Source organism: Cynocephalus volans, chromosome 15 (genome assembly GCF_027409185.1).
Source record: "Cynocephalus volans isolate mCynVol1 chromosome 15, mCynVol1.pri, whole genome shotgun sequence".
Taxonomy (NCBI): domain Eukaryota; kingdom Metazoa; phylum Chordata; class Mammalia; order Dermoptera; family Cynocephalidae; genus Cynocephalus; species Cynocephalus volans.
This window is the reverse complement of record NC_084474.1, coordinates 3669176-3687720: the sequence shown is the minus strand read 5'-3', so window position 1 is coordinate 3687720 and position 18545 is coordinate 3669176. Positions and strand designations below refer to the sequence as shown.

Below are 18545 nucleotides of genomic sequence, written 5' to 3'. Positions count from 1 at the left end.
GATTCCGGCACTTGTCAGGGAAAAGGACTTTTTGTTGTGGCAGAGGGAACAAGCAGCAAAGACATGGCTGTGTCCTGCAGCTCAGTTCAGAAAGACACTGGGATCTGCACACCCAAAGAGGGGGAGAAACGGGCTATGTGTTGTCAAAGTCACGTAATAAGAAGGAAGCATCGAAATTCGGCAGCACTCTTCTCTGTAAAATAGTCTGGAAACATCATTCTTTTGGGAGTGGATTGAAGAAGAATGAGGTCATGCATAGTCACAAAGAGCTTCTTGAAAGACCATAGGGAAATGAGTCAAAGTTTTGGAAGATGGAGTTATTTTGGCCTAGTCAGAGTGAAAAAACTTTATTTGTGCTTCTCTGCTTCTCCTGAAGGCAGAACTGTATTTTAATCAGGGAAATTAAATGAATAAATGAATGAATGAATGAAGTATAGATAAAAACATAAATCTATGCATTTATTTGTATATATAATTTGTTTTTGAACATGTAATTTAGTTTTGAAAAGGCAGCATATTCGCATTATATAAAATAAAAAATATTCAAGTACAGTTAAAAGTAAGAGGCGCAGGTGGCCATTCTCAAACTGCTTTTCCATACATGCGCTTATTTTTATACTGAGCTTATGAATGACCCTGTGAGGTAAGGAAAGTGTTATTACATCTCCCTTTTTCAGTCAAGGGAAATGGAGCTTGGGGAGATTAAGTGACTTGCCCGGAGTCACACAGCAGAGCTGGGCAGTGTCAGGGCTCAGGATCTGTGTTCCTCGTGGCTGCCATCTGCATCTGTTGGGAGGCGATAATGTAGCAGGCTGGGGCTTGGTTCTGTATTCATTTCCTAGGGCTGCCACAACAAATGACCGCAAACTTGGTGGCTTAAACAACAGAGATTTGTTCTCTCACAGTTCAAGAGGCTGGAAGTTCAAAATCAAAGTGTCAGTAGGACTGGTCCCTTTCAGGGGCTCTGAGAGAGAGAGAGCCCATTCCAGCCTCTCTCCTAGCTCCTGGGGGCTCCCGGCAGTCTTGGGCATTCGCTGCTTGCAGCCACAATCTCTATTTCCATCTTCAGATGACGATCCTCCTGTGTGGCTGTGTCCATCTGTGTCTCCTCTTCTTACAGGACACCCATCATTGGATTTAGGGTCCACCAAATTAGTGTGACCTCATCTAAATTTAACTAATTACATCTGCAGACTCTATTTCCAAATAAGGTCGCATTCTGAGGTTCTGGGTTTTTAGGAGCACTGTTCATTACATGATTTTTTAGGAACACTGTTCACAACCTACAGTAGGGTTCTAGAACCAAATTACCTTACATTGAATCCCGGCTCTATCACTTACTAGCTGGTGTCTTTTGGAAAATTATATGCTGAAATCTGCTTGTCTTAAAAGGTAGATGGTAGTAGTACCTACTTAACTCGGTTGTTTTGAAGATTAAACAGAACAGTGCCCGGCACTTGACAATCAACACCATGGGTTCCAAAGGCTGATTTGGTGGGTGACGTTAGAGGCGGGTGGTCACTAGAGGGGTGGTGAACTCGCTACTACCCACACGCAAAGCCAGCTTGATGCAGTGGATTCTGATGTGTGAGGCATTGGTCTGGACTGCCTCTCTCAGGAAATTGTGCACGTGGATGGCAACCCAAGGGACGCTGTGTTACAACACGGCAGGACCTGGCTTCTGGAAGCTACTGGGAGGCAGGGAGCAGCTCAAAATATAGCCAGGAGCTGCGCTGTGTGCTTGTGGGGACAGTGGGGTGTTACAAGACCTAATTTGCAACACTGCAGTCATGCTTTGTAAACAGAGCCAAAAAGTTCAGGGCTAAGAGGGCCGTATGTGCATCTGAACACCTGAGCTGAGAGGATAGACACTCTGCAGCCAGGCCAGGTGCAGACAGAGAGGGCGACCAACCAGCACCCTGCAGTCCCTTAGGAACTGGTCTTTGCAGGGCAGCAAGAGGGCAGAGGGCCACCCCATGCACTGAGTGCTCTGGAGGTTTTTGCACTCTGACAAATTGCCCCAACAGCCCATTTTAAGCTCTTCAGACAAATAAGGACTCTTTAGAAATGTTTTTCTGTTGTTGTTGCTGACTATTAAGCATTGTATTTGCATCCACCAGAGTAACTCTGTGGGAAATGCAACCAGAAGCAGCCAGCAAGGTTGCAAAGGGGTCCTAGATCTCCAGGCTGGGTCTCTCCCAGCTGATCATGTACATGAAGCTCCTGGCATTGCAGGTGTGATGGTTTCCTCTGCACACTGCACATGGCCCCTCAGGCCACTGGTCACGGTGAGCCGAGTGTGTAAGCCAAGGGGGGTGGTTGCACAGCACACCCTCAGTTTATGGCACATTGGCATGATGGCTGCTATTTATTGTAGTGTCTCTATGTACATATCTGTCCACAAAAGATGCAAGCTGGTACTAATGTTTGTGTAGCACCTGACAGTTGACACAATGCCTTCCTGCTCACGAGCTTATCTGAGATCTGTGGATGGTAGCCATGAGCGTGCACATTCTGTGCTCTGCTGTGACTTTGCTGGTGCTCCAGTTATGCCCGTGTGTGAGGTGACATTCATCTGGTGTCTTCCCTGTCTGGCTGTAACAGCAGTGTGGGAGCATCTCCCATGGGGCGGGTGTGCTGAGTGCCCTCTGGTGCAGTCGCAGGGGCCCTGGAGGGCAGCTGCAGGAGGAAGGACTCTCCCTTGCTCTCGGCGTGGTGCAGAAGCCCCTGAACAAGATGTAGGAGCATGTGGCAGGTGGCATAAGAACAGGGGACAGAGAAGGTGAGTTGGTGAGCTTGAGGCCGGCTCTGTAAATGTGCTGTGGGCACACCTGCTGCAGGAGTGGGCACTCACAGGACTGTCCCGTGGGACTGTGAGTTCCTAACCCTGGGACTCGGACTGTCATCAGTAGGAAAAGAAACATTATACTGTGGTGCATTAGAAGAAAATCCATCAGTTCTGGGGTGAGGAACTCGGTAAACACACCCAGCGTGCATTTGCCTTGTGAATGTAGGCGTGCATTTGGGAGTGGGGCGCCCCAGAGTGCCAGTTGAATACCTGTCCCTGCTAAGCTGTCTCTGTCATACCCTGAGTCTTTGCCCATCCCCCAGACATCACATGGGTCTCCTCTAGGGCTGGGCTGTTTGTCCCTTTGCTGGTCAGCCCCATAGATCTGCAGCCCCCACAGCCATGTGGAGCTTTTGGTTTGTTTCTTTCAATACATGGCTTTCCTGAGGAAGCAGGCAGGGGTGCAGCGTTGGGGGCACATGGGCTTTCGTTGCCTTTCTTTTTATAGCCCTTTAGCTTGTGAGTGCGGCTCAGGTGGCTTGAGGGAGGCAAGAGACTCAGTGGAGTCAGAGGACACGGGAGCAGCAGTCAGGACAGCCAGCCAGGGTGCCGCCAGTGGAGCTTGGCAGAGAGTGGGACCCCTAGAAAACAGAGAGTAGGGCCAGCTTCGAGAGAGCACGGGGTGCCGACACCTATATCATTTCAGATTCTTGGCTTCAACCAAACCCATCTCAGACCAAGGCAAATTTCCCGTCTGAGAGACCGGCACCCCCTCCATCCTGTTTGGTGTACGTTGTAATCCAACTGGATATGCATGTTCCCGGTGGGGCTCTGCTGGCTGGTGATAGGAGAACCATGTGTGCTCTGTCACCCCTCCTGCCGGCCCCCTGGCTCCCCGGGTTTGGTTGTGAAGCCAGGTGCTGCCATCTGATGGAAGGGAAAGGCGTGCGTCATGGGCCAGGCTCAGGCTGGACCTCATGCCCGCCGAGGGCCAGAGTCGGGCAGGCTGCCAGGGCGGCTGTGTCTTCTGAGCCTCCCTGCTGTGGACACAAAGCCTGAAAAGGCTGAGAGAGAGAAAGGAAATTCAAGTGTAGGAGGTTGGGTAGACATGGGAATGAACAAGAAGCAGCTTAATCTGTGACTGGGGCTCTACTGGCGGTGCGGTGGGCTTGGATCTAGAGAGATGGGGCTCCTGTTTCTGCTGCAGAAAGCATGGTTAGAACAGAGGATTTGGGACACAGGCTTCTTTTCTGAGCTTTCTTAGCTTCACCCTTGGGAGAGGTCTGTGATGAATGCGAGGGGTGCTTCCCTCTCTGAATCCTTCTACGCCTCAAATGCCTGAGGGAGGGAGAAATCCGGGGAGACCTGAGCGAGAACATCCCCTGACCCCGGGCTTAGGGAGCAGCTCGCCACGGTGGAAGAAAGACACCTCAGGACACGGGCCTCTTGCTGCGCGTAGGCAGTAAACTTTACCTCTGATATTATTTGTATTTTGTGAGCTTGACTTCCTGGGGTCCAACTCCAGCTCCGTTATTGACTAGTGGAAGATTCAGTAAATTACTTGAACCTTTCTGCCTCAGTTTCCTCATCTAGAAACTGGTTATAACTAGAGTGTCTACATCTCAGGGTTGTTAGAGGATTCAGTGAGATAATATATATAAACGTGGCCCCGCTAGTGCTCAGTAACTGTTAGCCAATGTTCCTTTGTTAGTGCTAAAGCAGACGTTTGTGCAAAGAATTCCAGTATCACTAGTGCAGCTGTGAACTTCAGGGCAGTGACTGTGCTGTTTGCATCTTTCTATTCATTTGTGTGTCCAACAGGTGCTGGGGAGGGCTCGCGGCTTCTCGATTCATTGGTTTTGAAGCCCACTCCCCCCACTCCCCATCTTTTTCCTCCCAAGAGACCATTCCACACTCCAGCTTGCCATTTGGGTGAACGCTGGGGGTGGAAGGGAGAGGGATGGAAAACCAGTGCCCTCTTGGTAGGAAAAGCTGCTTGTCCTGGCAGCTTCGCCTGGACTTGGGGCCAAGATTCAGTCAATCCTGATGACTGACGTTATTAAGTGCTTCTCTGGTTCTCCTCTGCCTCCTGCTTTGGGGCGGGGGCTGGCAGGTGGAGTGGCTATGGTGGCACTGAGAAGGGGACAAGCAGGCTCTTCTTTGTCCCATTCTGAGGCCCAAGCCCTTGCCATCAGAGCCGCCAACACATATGCCTCCTCAATAAAATCACCCCTGGCAGCACTTCGCACTCAAAGTGGGGCTTTGGTTTTGCACCATTAGTTAAGTTAGGGGCTAACACAGTCCACTGAATAGCAGCCGGGTGGCAGGATTCCAGATCCTGGCATTGGTGCTGCTGGTGAGTACCCACGTGTGTATGTGTGTCACTGTGCATGTGTGCCCACATGTGTACGTGTGTGTGCCCGTGTGTGTGTCTGTGTGCGTGTACATGTGTGCCTGTGTGCGTGTGTGTGTGACAGAGAAGGAGACGGGAGAGGCCCGTGAAGTTGCAAACTCTACTCTCCTTCCTCACCACCTTCCCTAGGTGTCTGGGATCCAGAAAACAGGACAACTTCAATTAAATAATTTGCCCCAAATGAGTCACTCAGGAGCATTTTCTACAGCAGTTGGTTTTTTTTTTGTAGATGAGAGAAAAGTAAAGCTGCTTTCAATCCTTTTTCTTTTTTTTGGTTTACTTTTTGCTGTTTGTAATGTACGTCCTACAGTCAGTAAATGCATGTAAATACGCGGCGTGTGGCTTGTGGTCGGGGGAGAGAGTCTGAGTCTTTGTGACAAAGTGCAAGCTCCTTTCTTTGCTAAACGAATTAATGATGCCCAACACCAGCTCCTGCTGGGAACAGAGAGGTCTGTCAAGCTGCCTTTGCAAGGCCTTTGTCGGTAGGATTCATTTGGGCCCTGATGCCTCAAAGCCAGCTCGCCGCGGTGCCCAGACCCCTGCAGAGCGCTGGAAGGAGGCCGTAGTTTCTCACAGCCAGGGCCTTGCCCAGCACGCACTGGTGCAGTTGGATTTGGGATGGTGTGCTCTGCCTGTCGCCCACCCAAGAGACTTGTGAAGTGGACCGGGAAGTGGAAAATCAGGTCTTCTGTCCTCGTGGCTTAGTGGGGCTTTGTTATTTGGACAGATGTTTTCACCTGGAGGCTCCATGTGGTAGGAGAGCTGTAGGCCGACCCACAGGCCATCTGTGGGCCCCTCCTGAGCACAGGGGCTGGTCAAAGGCAGCTGGTAACAGGCCACTTTGTAAGGAGTGTGCCGGTCTCTCTGACTAGCCCTCTCTGGAAGAGAAAGTAATTTCAGAAAAAAGTAAGCCTTTTAGGAATCAGGGTGTGAGGTCTGGTATCTGCCCCTGGATGATTTTTTTATTAGCACCTATTGGAAAAAGTGTATCCAAGTGCTTGTCCAGTCGTCCCCAGAATCTGCCAGCACCCCATCGGTCCCCTCTTGTTCTCCTACTGGAGGATCGATGCGATGAAGCAGGAAGCTCTGGGCAGAGACGGACGTCCCACGAGCATCAGTTGGGTAGATTTAATGTCTCTTCCACTTAAAGGAAATAATCCACATTCTAACCTAATTGATTTTTTATCAAAAAAATGATGGTGATTGACCAGATCTGTAGGCTGTTTCCCCTTCCCCTTCAGAAAACACGGGTTGGAAAAGCAGAATTCGTATTCCAACAAAACCCTCAAGAAGCCCCAACCGGAGCCAAGTTGCTCTGGTTGAATGGACAGTGGAGGACCTGGAAATGTTTTCCCTGTTTCCTTTATGATCGCTCATTGTGTGACCCATTTGAATTTTACATGTACTTAAGTTCTTTATTAGAGTATAGGGTTTTTTAAAATTTAATTTTTTTGCTTCAAAATAAATATAGTTTAAAAAGTTAAATAGGAATAAAAGCCTTTTAACAAAAAATTCCCACAACCCAGAGGTAGTAATTTCCAACTCCTTTATCTCTTTCTTGTGATACAGCAAACTGGAGCAAATAAATAACATGCTTTCTATGTTATTTCTTAATTTTAATGTTTCGACATTATTTATTGATTTTCTGATATTGAAGTTAAAGGTTTCTCTCTCTTACGCTGTCTTTCCAGTACACTTATGTCACACTTTTAGTTACTATTCAATGTGTAATGTGTTAGAATTGCATAGAAATTATTTACAGCTGAGCCATGTAGAGCGCTGCATTTTTATTTATTTTCTCTGACACCTTTTTGTTTTTCCTGGAGATAGTCTTGTCTTGGTTTATTTGCCCAGTTACTGATGTTCATGCTGTGAATTCAGCCCCAACTTTTGGCAGATACACGTCAGGTGATCTGCCTGAGCCCCCTCTCTCCTGCTCAGACCGGACCGACTGAGCTTTACGCGAGCTCTACAGTGGTTCTGGGAGAAGCCAGTCTGAGCCTTCCTTGCCTTTCTTATGTTAGATCGTTGGTTTCCTGAATCCTGTGTTGTCTTCTTGTTTACCTTTGCATTTTTTGTGGAGGAAATCATTGAGTTGTTTTCTAAGACAAGGTACGTGGGGGATAATTTTTTAAAACCTTTTAATGCCCAGAGATGCCTTTATTCTCTTCTCACGTGCTGACTGATGGTTTAGCTCAGTATCAAATTTCTGGGAATTTTGATTCATTACCTTCCAGCTTCTAATGCTGCTGTTGATAAATCCAGTGCCACTCTGATGCCTGATGCTTTATTTTAGATTCATACTCTATTTTTCCCTGGAAGATAATAGAAGTTTATTTTATTTTATTTTATTCCTGGTGTTTCTAAATGCCATGATCATTGAGCTGGATGTTGTTTAACCTGTGAAGTCATGTTCTTCATTTCTGGAAAATTTCCTTCTGCTAGTTCCTTGGTATTTTCTCACATGTGCTTTCTCGGTTCTCTCTTTCTATAATGCCTTTTATCCAGATGTTGAAACTCTTGGAGTGACACTCTCTCTTATCTTATCTTCCTTTCTGCTATTTCCTGTCTCTTTGTCATTTTGTTCAGCTTTTCAGGAAATTTCTTCAACCTTAGCTTAAAGCATCTGTGTTGCATTTTTATTTCTTGTCTTATATTTTAAACTTCCAAATACTCTTTCCTGTTCTCTGGACATTCCTTTTAATAGCTTTCTGTTCTTGTTTTGTGGATACGGTACCTTATCTAATACTATCATCATTTAAAAAAGTTTTCTTATGCTCCTTGCATTCTCTGTTGTCTCTGAATTCTCTTTTTCTGTTTGTTTTGTATGTTTTGGTCTCGTCATTCACATGAGAGGCTTTCCTTTAATGCCTGCCAGTCCTTGACTGTCCATTTGAATGTAGGAGTGGGACATGATGTTGGAACCTCTTCGCATACGTGCAGGACCTGTGATTTGTTGCACCTCATCTTAGAGTTTTGCTTGGGGCGGGCATAGGTCTTTTCTTTTGAGCTACTAGTTCTTTAAGAGAGAAAGCATTCATTCCTCCAGCTGGGGGCTATCCGTGTAGAGTTCTAAGACCTGAGGGTCTCCCCTTTACTATGCAGACCTTCCCTTAACCCTTCAGTGTCCACGGGGCCCCTCACCACTCTGTCCTCCTTTGTATCTGTCTGCTTCAGACCTTCCATATAGAATAAGTCCGTTGGCTGCTGCTGGAATTGGAGAGGGGCAGTCACCTGGATTCACGGTTCAGGGGAGTGGATTTGAGTGTCCCCCTGCAGACTTCATACCAATCCCTACCCTTAATACGCTCTCCGTACTGGAGCTCAGGAGCACCAGGGCCCCGCTGGTGACTTCCGTGGGTCCTGCAGTGGGGGCCAGCTTGTTCCTGGCATGCCTGTCTGTAAGCAGCTAGGTTTCTGCTCTTCCTCTCCCTTTCAGCCAGGTTCCCCCACCCATTTGCTTTCTATTATACAAAACGTTGTTGATATGTTCTTGTTCCTTTACCATTTTCTTGCGTGTGTTTATAATTTTTGTTAAACTGTAATTTTAAATCGACTTTGGGAAGGAGTAGAGATGATGGTGTTTGCTCAAGCTGATGTGTTTGGCTGCAAGTGGCTGGCAGGGACTCTTCACGAGCATTCTAGGAACGTGGTGGTGGTCGCATGGCGTTTTGCCTTCCGCCGCCCAGGCGTCTCTAGCTGTCAGGAATTCACCCTCGCCCCTCGCATCCTGGCCTCACAGGCCATCCTGACCCCCGAATCACCACGTCCAGTGATCTGGTTTCAGACTCACTCTTAAACTCTCCAGCATTTGGGGTTGAGGGACTTTTCCTTTATTTGAAACACCTTCCTGCTGTGGTTTTCATGACACCAGCCTGTGCCTGGTTTCTGTCTGTGCCTTTGCTGACTTTTATAATAACTCTTCTTCTTTGTCTCCCTCAGCAAAGGTGTTCTCTTGGTCCCTTTTTCTCTCCTTTTTTCTATGCCTTACCTTCTGTTGTAACTATTATCTGTAATCAAATGAGTTACAGGTCTGATTCCTAACTCAGTCCCACGCCCACCTTTCCCATCAGCTCTGTCTTGGATTCCTCCAGCAATTCCACATTACTGATTATGTGATTGATTGGCCCTTGGCCATTGGTTGCCTTGCATTCAAGTGCCGCGTCTGGGTAATCGGAGGAACGTTGGCCACATTAGTGGATGCAGGGAAGTCAGGAGGAAGAGGTGGATCTGAAGAAAGTGTGGATTTGGGATAGGTGATGACTTCTGAGTCTCATTTCAGCCTCAGAAATATGGCCACACATTGTGGGGAGGCTACCAAGGAAGTTTAATTTGTGAGCAAAAAATACAGCTTGGGTGATTGCAAGTCAAATGAAACTTAAAGGCTCTACTTGGATGTAAGGAATTATTTATTTTAAAGTTGCTGAGAAAGACCCGGACAGCCACTAACTGGAGCATCTAATTTTGGGTTTTTAGTTTCTGGGTCTCTGAATTCTTGCTGCCAGTAACTCATAGGTGAGAGTAATATCTTACCCTTGGAGGATGTTGAATTGTTGCTAAAAAAAGAAAAAAAAATTGGTTTTTGCTTTTTGTTTTAGTTCAGGGTCCAGCTGTTACGGTGGCTGACATCGAGGGCCCGAGATGGGGGTTTAGTGTGGCTTTGTCCTCCAGGGTGAGAGAGGAGGCAGCATGAGGTGGGCGGTTGTGCTGGGGACTTTGCTGGCACCCAGTGCTGCCAGTGCAGGCCCTCCGGATGGTGATTCTGCCAGGCTGGCAGGTAGCAGGCAGCAGGCAGCGCTTCGTACCTTGCAGATAGAAGACTGAGACTCAGGCTGGAAACCAGGCCCCAGCCTCTGTCCAGTGTTCTCTTCCCTGCCCACCACCACCATTTTCATTGCAAACTCAGCCAGGGGCACAAATCCTGGGTCCAGGCACTGTCAGCATGGTGCGGGTCGGGGGAGGAAGTGGTGACCAGTCCCACCCCTGCCCCAGTAGCCCCTGGATGTGGCCTGGTGGTGGGCTGCACACCCACCCACAAGGCACTGGGAAATCAGCCTTGGAGAGCTGATTGCCTATCCAAACATTGTTGGTAATCTGTATCCCTAAAATAAACCCTTGAAAGATGGAAAGATGTTAGCAATTTCTGGCCATATGTGGCTTCTTCCCTACTCTCCCACCTCAAAAAGGAAAGGGAGCCAAATGGCAAGAAATAGAGTCTAATGCGTACCACATTTCCATCACTTGACCTTCCCCTCCCCTCTCTGTCCCCACCTGTGTAAACTGAATTCCTTTACACGGTCATGGCAAAGGAACATTAATTTTTGATTTGAGTTGTGATTAGAAGCACCACAATCAAAAGAATGAAATAGTTTCCACTCAAGCAATATCATTTTAAACCGAGTCATGGTACGGTAGGTCTCTGGGGTTAGGTGTGGGCCCTAATCCCAATGCTGTTGCTTACAAATGGTGGCCTCGTGCTGTTGTTACTTAACCCGAGCCCTTCTCCTTGGTTGTAATGAAATAATGATGATACCTTCTTAACATGGTTGCTGAGTTTTACGCAAAGAGTCACAGATAGCACCTGTCCCCTGCTCACCTGCAGAGCCCAGCATGTGGTGGGAACTCAGTGCAGAAAAGACGGTGTCCACATTGTCAGCTGGTGCACGCGTTGGTGTCTCCTGCTGCTGTTCTGCTCGCTCCTTTAGCAATGCTGGGTTCTGAGCTCTAGACTTTAGGAGGCAGCTTGGGATTTACCTAGCAACCTGGGGCCATGTCTTGGAGGGTCTCGTGGAAGGAGATTTTTCTCCCTCTCTTGCTGCCGCCCAGGACTCTGCAGCCTTTCTTTGGTAAGCAGTTTCTCCCACTCCCACTTGCTCTGTTTACAGAGGGGAGGCAGAGGCCTGGCCTGGGCGGGGGGCCTCCTGCTGCTGGTGCTCACTCAACCCCAGCTGTGGGCGTCTCTCGTTCAGCGAGCCACAGACGAGAACAGGCAAAGTCTTTTCTCGAGTGAGCTGCCAGGTGCAGGGTTTGGGAATCAGCCATGGAAGCTGAGCCAGCATGGGCCTGTTTGGGTACATCTTGGGGGAGGCCTTGGAATGGGCGGGTCTCTGCTGCTTCCTCTTCACTGCAGTCCCACGGGCTGGTGCCCACTGTGGGCGGGAGTCAAGCATAGTCGCACTGGGCAATGGCTGGCTCAGGGTGCGAAGAGTTTGAAGGAAGTGGCTTATTGGGAAGCTGTTCTTAACTCACTCCCATGTGCACTGGGAAGCCGTGGACGGCCTGAGAGGTCACTGACAGTCCTCACCAGGAACGTCGTGCTCATTAGTGCCCAGCTCCTACCCCTTCCGCCTCCCTTGGGGGGAGGCAGTTCTCAGGCCTAGAGTATTCCACCAGGTTTGAGTTAAGTAGGCTTCAGGATCTGGAACTCTTGGTGTAAGGGAAAGAAAGCAGTGGGTGAGGGTTTAATTTACTGACTTTGACACACTCCTTAAAGGTTTGTTCCTAGGATTTCCCGCTGCCCCTTCTTATTCTTGGGTTAGCCAAGGTTGTGCTTTTGTAATCAACTAAATATTAAATAACAAAGCCTTCACAAATGCAGCTTTTCCTCTGCCAGAGTTGGCTCTTTCAACCAAGAACTCTTTTACCGTTTCATAAGTAAAGTCATTTTGAAATGCGGGTGTACCTGGGAAGAAGGTCTGAGCTTCTCCCCCTTATTATCTTGGTCCATTTAATCAGTACTCCAAGTTTTGGGGGCATTATAAGGAATTTTGGAACCATAGAGTCGGCATGGACAACATGGTGATTTAAAGTGCATAGTCATAGATGGGTTAGTGAGTTTGGGCAAGTCGGCTTAACTCCTTAAGCCTCAGGTTTCTTGTCTGTCAGATGGGCAAGTAATTGTGTCCTTCTTGTGGAGTTAGGATTAACTAGGGACATGCACGTAAAATACTTAGCACGTGTCCTGGCATGCCAGACACTTCCAGAATTGTTAGTGATTGGTATTTAGTTCAGGGTCAAGACTTTCTTCATGGAAAGTGGAAGCCTTGAGTTATTAAAAAGAGGGGGCTTGATAATTTTGAATTCAAAAGAATTCAGAGGATGTACAGATTAGCTGACAGCTAGCATCTAGAAAATGATTTCCAACTCCTTTGGAAATATGTGGGGCTGGTCCGTCTTAGAGGGGAATTGACTAACAGCAGCACCACGTGTTTAGCGTGTTTATGGTATGTAGCGTGCCTTCACACTAAAGCATCATCACCAGTTGACTCTGTGTAGCTGTCACTAAAGGATCTGGTCCACAGGTTAAAACTAATGTTGATCCAGGGTCTGCAGAGACAAAAGAGAAGGCAGACTTGGTGGTTGGGCTGGTTTTCCTTTCTGCCGGGGTTCTTGCTGAGAGCAAAAGCGTCCTGTGTGCCACATTAGATTTGAGGAGACATCACCACTTGGACTTGTCTGTTGGGACTTCACCAGGACCTGCTCTGGTCTGTCAGGGAGTCAATGTGTGCGTCTCCTCTGCTGAAAGAACGTCAGTGGTGGTCAGTGGAGACAGTGCCCACTGTGTGGCCTTTGTAGAGACACAGTCACAGGGACTCTGATTTCTCCCATGCTGAAGTGGGACATTGATGCTTCACACAACCAAGCATGACAATTCGAAGTATCCTCTAACTTTCCCCTGCTGAATGTGCACACATATTCTGTCTGACTTGTTTTCAGGACCCAACTTTCAAGGAATTTTAGGTTCTTTGAATGTTAAATAACTAAACCAGTAACTTTCCCTTTAAAAAAAAACACAAAAAACTCAGGGTAGGTTCTTTCTTTGAATGCTGAGATCTATAGCATTGGATTATGTACATTAAATTGGATTATATGATCCCCTTCTTCTCTTAAAGCGTCGTACGATATTCTTAAGAATCTCACGGTGCCTGTGTCAATTACTGAGGTCACCACAAAACTAGGGGGCGAGTCAGTGTTGACGGGTTACTGAGACCTTGGTTTTTATTCCTAAAGTCCCTCCTTCTTGCGGTTTCCGTTCACTTTACCTCCACTTGTGCTGTAGGTTTGGGTGATTGCTGTAGATGGAAAGCTGTGCTCTAAAACGCCTTCTCTTCCCTTCTCTCCTCTGCCCCGCCCCACACCGTCTCTAGCACTGAGGATGAAAATAAAAGAAGTGAAAAAAGAAAATGGTGACAAAAAGATCGTCCCCAAGAAGAAGAAGGCCCTGAAGCTGGGGCCCATTAAGAAGAAGGAGTTGAAGACGCTGGTCCTGTTCCTGAAGAACGGAGCTGACTGCCCCTGCCACCAGCTGGACAACCTCGGCCACCAGTTCCTCATCATGGGCCGGAAGGTGAGGAGCCAGTACCTGCTGACGGCCATCCACAAGTGGGACAAGAGAAACAAGGAGTTCAGAAGCTTCATGAGGAAGATGAAGAGCCACGAGTGCCCCACTTTTCAGTCGGTCTTTAAGTGACTCTCCCGGGGTGGGCTGGGGTGGGGCGACGGCGGCCCTGGCACCTGGTGGCCCATGCCTACTCCGGCTGGTGGTGGACACTAGCTCAGCCGGCTTTGTTCCTGCACGTCCCCCTCTCTCCCCTCCTCGCCATGCCCCAGACCCCAGCATAGCCACATCCAGGTAAGGAAAGGGCCATTTAGATGAGGGAGGCTTTTATGACGTACCGTGCGGACAGCAGGTGGAGAGCCATTCAACCAGGGACATAATCACTGAGAAAGAGAACCCTTGCCAGTTAAAGAAAGGGGATCGGGCAAAAAGTGAGGGATGGCAGCAAAAATGAGGTTCCACTTTCTTGGCGTTGTGACAAATGGCTTGTGGAACTATTGGCCAATCTCCGCCTTTGGAACTAGAAAGTTCTAACTGTTGGTCAGTCACACAGCTGTCAGCTCCAGAGTAATCTCTCCTTCTGTCTGCTTTAGACAGAAACAGGCACATTCCACCACGGGTTTAAGAAAGGTTCACAAGGTCGCAGGTGCAGGGAAGGGGGGCATGAGCACGTCACACGCGCGTGAGGACAGAGGGGTGAGAAGGGAGGTGGCTGCACGTGATCGTCCTCGGACACGAGCCTGCCAGTCTCAGGTGCCACACAGGTGCTGCTTCCCACAGTCGGGCGTGATCTTGCCCCAGGCACGTGGAGGGTGGCCCGTGCCTGCCCCCGTGCATGGAGAGGGCGGCCACAGTGAGCACGAGACAGACGACGATTTTCAGACTGAGGAGGCAATAGTTAGGGGTTTTCAGAAAACGTAGTTAAAGAAGAAAAAAAAAATTAGAGCAGTACAGCCAATTGCTAGTCGGTGTGGTTTGTGACGTTGAATGAGGAGCTTCGTATTCTAATTTTATCTGTTTGTTTCGCATTTTTTAAAGAACACGTGTGGCTGCGGGTCCACCTGGTAGGTAGCGCCGCTGTGCCGCCCTCCTTCCTGCAGAGCTCTGGGCGGTCCTGCGCCCACACAGCCACCAGCACTCACGGTCTGCCCGTTCTTCTCTTTCCTGGGAAGCGGATTCCTCTAAACTCGATTGCCTGTAGATCAAAGAAATTCAGAACAGTCCACCTGCCCGTTCCCTGTACTTTTTACATTTTTTTTTTTTTTATCTCTGCAGAGGGAAAGTTGAGACAAGTGTCCCCGTCCAAGGAGAGCGTTTCAAAAGCAAAACATCCCTGCAGGTTTTCCCGAGTGCCCTGAGATACTTCTTAGAGCTGTTAATAAGTGGTGTACACGAGGCAGCGCCCGGAGATAACTCCTTTTGTCCAGTGTAGAGGAAGTAGTTCTAAACAGTTAACGTTCATTTCTTCCCATTTCTCAGTTTTGGGTGACACCTTGACGACCTTAGTGATTGTTGCTCTGGGTAATGTTTATACCCCATCCAGATGCTGCAGTGAGGTTGGACAGTGTCACCCCAATGGCCCTGGACTGACACAGAAGCAGTGGAACATTCTGTCAGCTTCTGAAGGCTCTAATCAGAAACCAGCATGCCAACTGCGTTACCCACCTGAGAGTGATCCTGATATACTTAGCCTCTCACCATCAGTGATCTCACCGTTTTAACACTTTTTTTTTTTTTTTTGGTTCTCTCTGACATTTAATCATAAAGTGTTGGGGACCTTAAGTGATTTATCTGTAATTTCCGTTGATTAAAAAATGTATATATATTAGTTAATTAGAAACATTCTCTTTTCCTGTTGTCCAAGTGAACTTCAGAGCATTTTCAAGAGTACGTGGATCTGGGTCTTGGTTCTGGTTCCCTCGGTTTCAGTGCTCATTTTGACAAAGCACAGCGTGCAGCAGGCCCTCGCTCCACGCAGGGGACTTAGTGGAGGGCTCATCGGGGATGTAAGCCGTTAAGGAAGACTAGGTTGCCGTGCTGTGTGACTCTCTAAATGGGAATTCTTGGGTAGGACATGACATTTTCAGAAACAGCTCACAATGGATTGGAAACGTGAATTGCAGCTGCAGGTTGCACCACAGCCTCAGATCAGAGTCCCTGGACTTTGGGTTTCACTGTGTACTCTAATGAAGACTAGACGCACACCAGCTTTGTCTATGTCACATCAGCAATTTCAGGATGAAACGGGAGGCTATCTGTGGGCCCAGAGCAGCATGATCACAAACCTTTGTTTTTCTCAGCAGAGAATACAACAAACCAGTGTGCAGACTCATTGGTCTGGGCATTGGTTTCCAAAAGAGTAGGTCTGTGTGGGATTTGGTAGTCATTGATACTGCAAAGGTTGCATTTGTAAAGCTTTAAAATAATTCTGGTTAGAGTCCTGTGAGGCCATTGGCAGAGCTCGGCTAAATCTTTGAAGAATATTTAGTAGTTTTCTTAGAAGATAGAATGAGAGGTGAGAATTCCAAGAACATTTTATTTTTTAAATATCCTACGTAACACTTGGCTCTCGGTGCCTGTGGATTAGCACCAAGTTCTCCCCAAGGCACAATCCAGCCAGAGATCCAGTTTTCATTTGGATCTGTAAATGACAGAAATCCCGTTCCCAAACCTCGAATCTGTTTCTCTCATCAGACTCCTAGCAACTAGATGCTCTGTTGTAGCTTTACAGACGTGGGGGGCTCAGACGATCTGCTTTAGGAGAGCTCCTAAGGCAACTTGCACGGAGTAATGTGCTGGCCGCTCTGACCGGACACCAGCAGACACACAGCGCACAGCGAATCCCCGTTTCCTCCAGCACCTGCCTGTAGTGCTCCTCTTTTAGAGTCTAAATCGTCTACAAAAGCTTTGAATACTGTGAAAATGTTTTACATTCCATTTCATTTGTGTTGTTTTTTTTAATCGCATTTTACCAGATGTTTTGATGTTATCACTTGTGTTAATAGTAATCCCTGTACGTGTCCATTTTATTTTCATGCTTTTTCTACCATGTATCAATATTCACTTGACTAAAATCACTCAATTAATCAAAGAGAATGTGAGTTGTGACTTTTTCCCCACCATGCAGCACTCACCTGCTTCTACTGTGCACAAGCCCCTCTGTCCCAGTTCGACAGTTTTCAAATGGCAGCTGGGTGTGGGGGGCTGGAGGAGGCTTGGGAGACGCCACAGACTCCCCCCCCCATTTACCATCTGCTCCTGTGAATAACTTCCAGAACGGCTTCTTCTGGCTATGTGTGTTTCAGATCGGAGTGAAGGTTAAATACTTGCTCTACAAGAATGTAGTTTTAAGCCTTGCTTGCATATCTTTTCCATGTCTCTCTTTTCAAATGCTCTTCTCCCTCTTGCCCAACTCAATGTTAAAATTACCAGCTAGAATTTGAAAACTTGTTGGTACCTGGACCCACACAAGACGTTAGAGAAGACCATGTCCACCCCTTTAATTTACAGATGAAGAATCTAAGGTGTGATATGGCCAGGATTTCCCAACTAGTATGGGAGTCCCAGGTCGCTACCATTGCTGGAGTTAGAACCCAGGGTTCCTGACCCCAGATGTATGGGCACAAGTGTCTGAACCACCTGCCAAACTTCCCTGTGGACCTGGAGTGTTGTGCTCTGCTCAGCCCGAGCCGTCTCCTATTAGGTTATATGCTTCTTGCCTCAGGAACTTTCCTGTGTGACTTTTAATTCTGTAAGCAATCACAGCGATAACTTCAGTGGAGGTGGTTCTCTGATTAATTTGGCACCTCCAAAAGTGAGACAGCTGGCAGTTTTACCCACAAGTGAGCAAATGTTTCCAAGTCCCCCCAAAACACGCCCCAGTTCAGAGGCACCATTTTTTTAAGGCATGGTATGAGGACTTGTAAAACTGCTGTGGAAGTCATGCTGTGACATAGAAAGATTTTCACATACGAATGTACCCAACTGGTGACATGCTAGCCCAGCCAAGGACAATATTAGCATCTCCTTTTAGTTCCCCTGTGGTTAATAAGAAAGCAAGTTTCTTTTCGGCAGGGTGAAGATGCCGTTGTCACCCCCACTGAAGCCCCACCACCATGACCCGTAATTTCTCATTGCTGTTTTGAATTTTTTTTTAACAAATCGGCAAGAGGATGATGAAGAGTGTGTGCAGGTGGCTCAGCGGCAGCTGCTGGAGTGGCCCTGGGGCTTGGGGTCCCCGAGGGTCAGGACTGCTTGAGTCTTGTGCCTCAGCCGTGTGAGCGCCTCTCCTCTGCAGTGACTACCCAGGGGCAACAGGAGAGAAAGGGTCACAAGGTTTGGTTGGTCTTGCTTCTAAGGCCATTTCCCCACCTCAGGTCCAGAAGTGCCAGCAACTCACTTTTGCTCCTGAGGAAGAGAAATCTGTGCCAATCATCCAGCAGCAATCAAAGGAAAGCAAGGGAATCATTTTCAAATTTTAGCGTGTGGAAGTGTCCCCAAGGGGAGCTTGCTAACATGCAGCTCCTGGCCCCCACACCCAGAAATTCTGGTTAGGAACGTTGGTAGTGGGGCCCTAGAATCTGAACTGTAAACTAACACACTAGGTTTCTTAGATGCCAGCAGTCCTCTGGATCTTTGCAAAACATCCTAACAGGATGTGTGTGGAATGGGGATGAGAAGCAGAAAACTTGGGGTGTCTTCCTCCCCCCCCAACACTTTACATTGCTGCAGCCTTGTCTGAAGTCGTATGTGTTGTTCGTTTTTGGGTGTTGGTCCATAGAGGTCACGTACGTGCGGGAGGGAACGAGCCCTCACTCTCCCCTTCGTAGCTGGGTACATCCAGCTCTCCAGAGTGCTTCTCAGACTTTAACATGCCTGGGACCAGGCTTAAGGTGCAGATCCTGCTTCGTAGGTCTGAGGTGGGGCTGAGGGACAGCTGCTGGCCCCAGAGCACACTGCGTGTAGGGAAGCTGTAATGGGCAAGGGAGGGGCTGCCAGGGCTCGGT

The 18545-nt window shown here is 48.1% G+C and overlaps 1 protein-coding gene across 1 annotated transcript in view; it reads left to right on the top strand.

The window, feature by feature from the left end:
* The window catches only part of SFRP1 (secreted frizzled related protein 1), a 38285-nt gene extending 23038 nt beyond the window's left edge, over window positions 1-15247 (top strand). The window contains exon 3 of the mRNA XM_063079926.1: window positions 13349-15247. Within this exon, the coding sequence (XP_062935996.1) occupies window positions 13349-13671 (323 nt within the window). The 3' untranslated portion in view covers window positions 13672-15247. The remainder of the gene's footprint in view (window positions 1-13348) is intronic.
* The last annotated feature ends 3298 nt before the right edge of the window (window positions 15248-18545 follow it).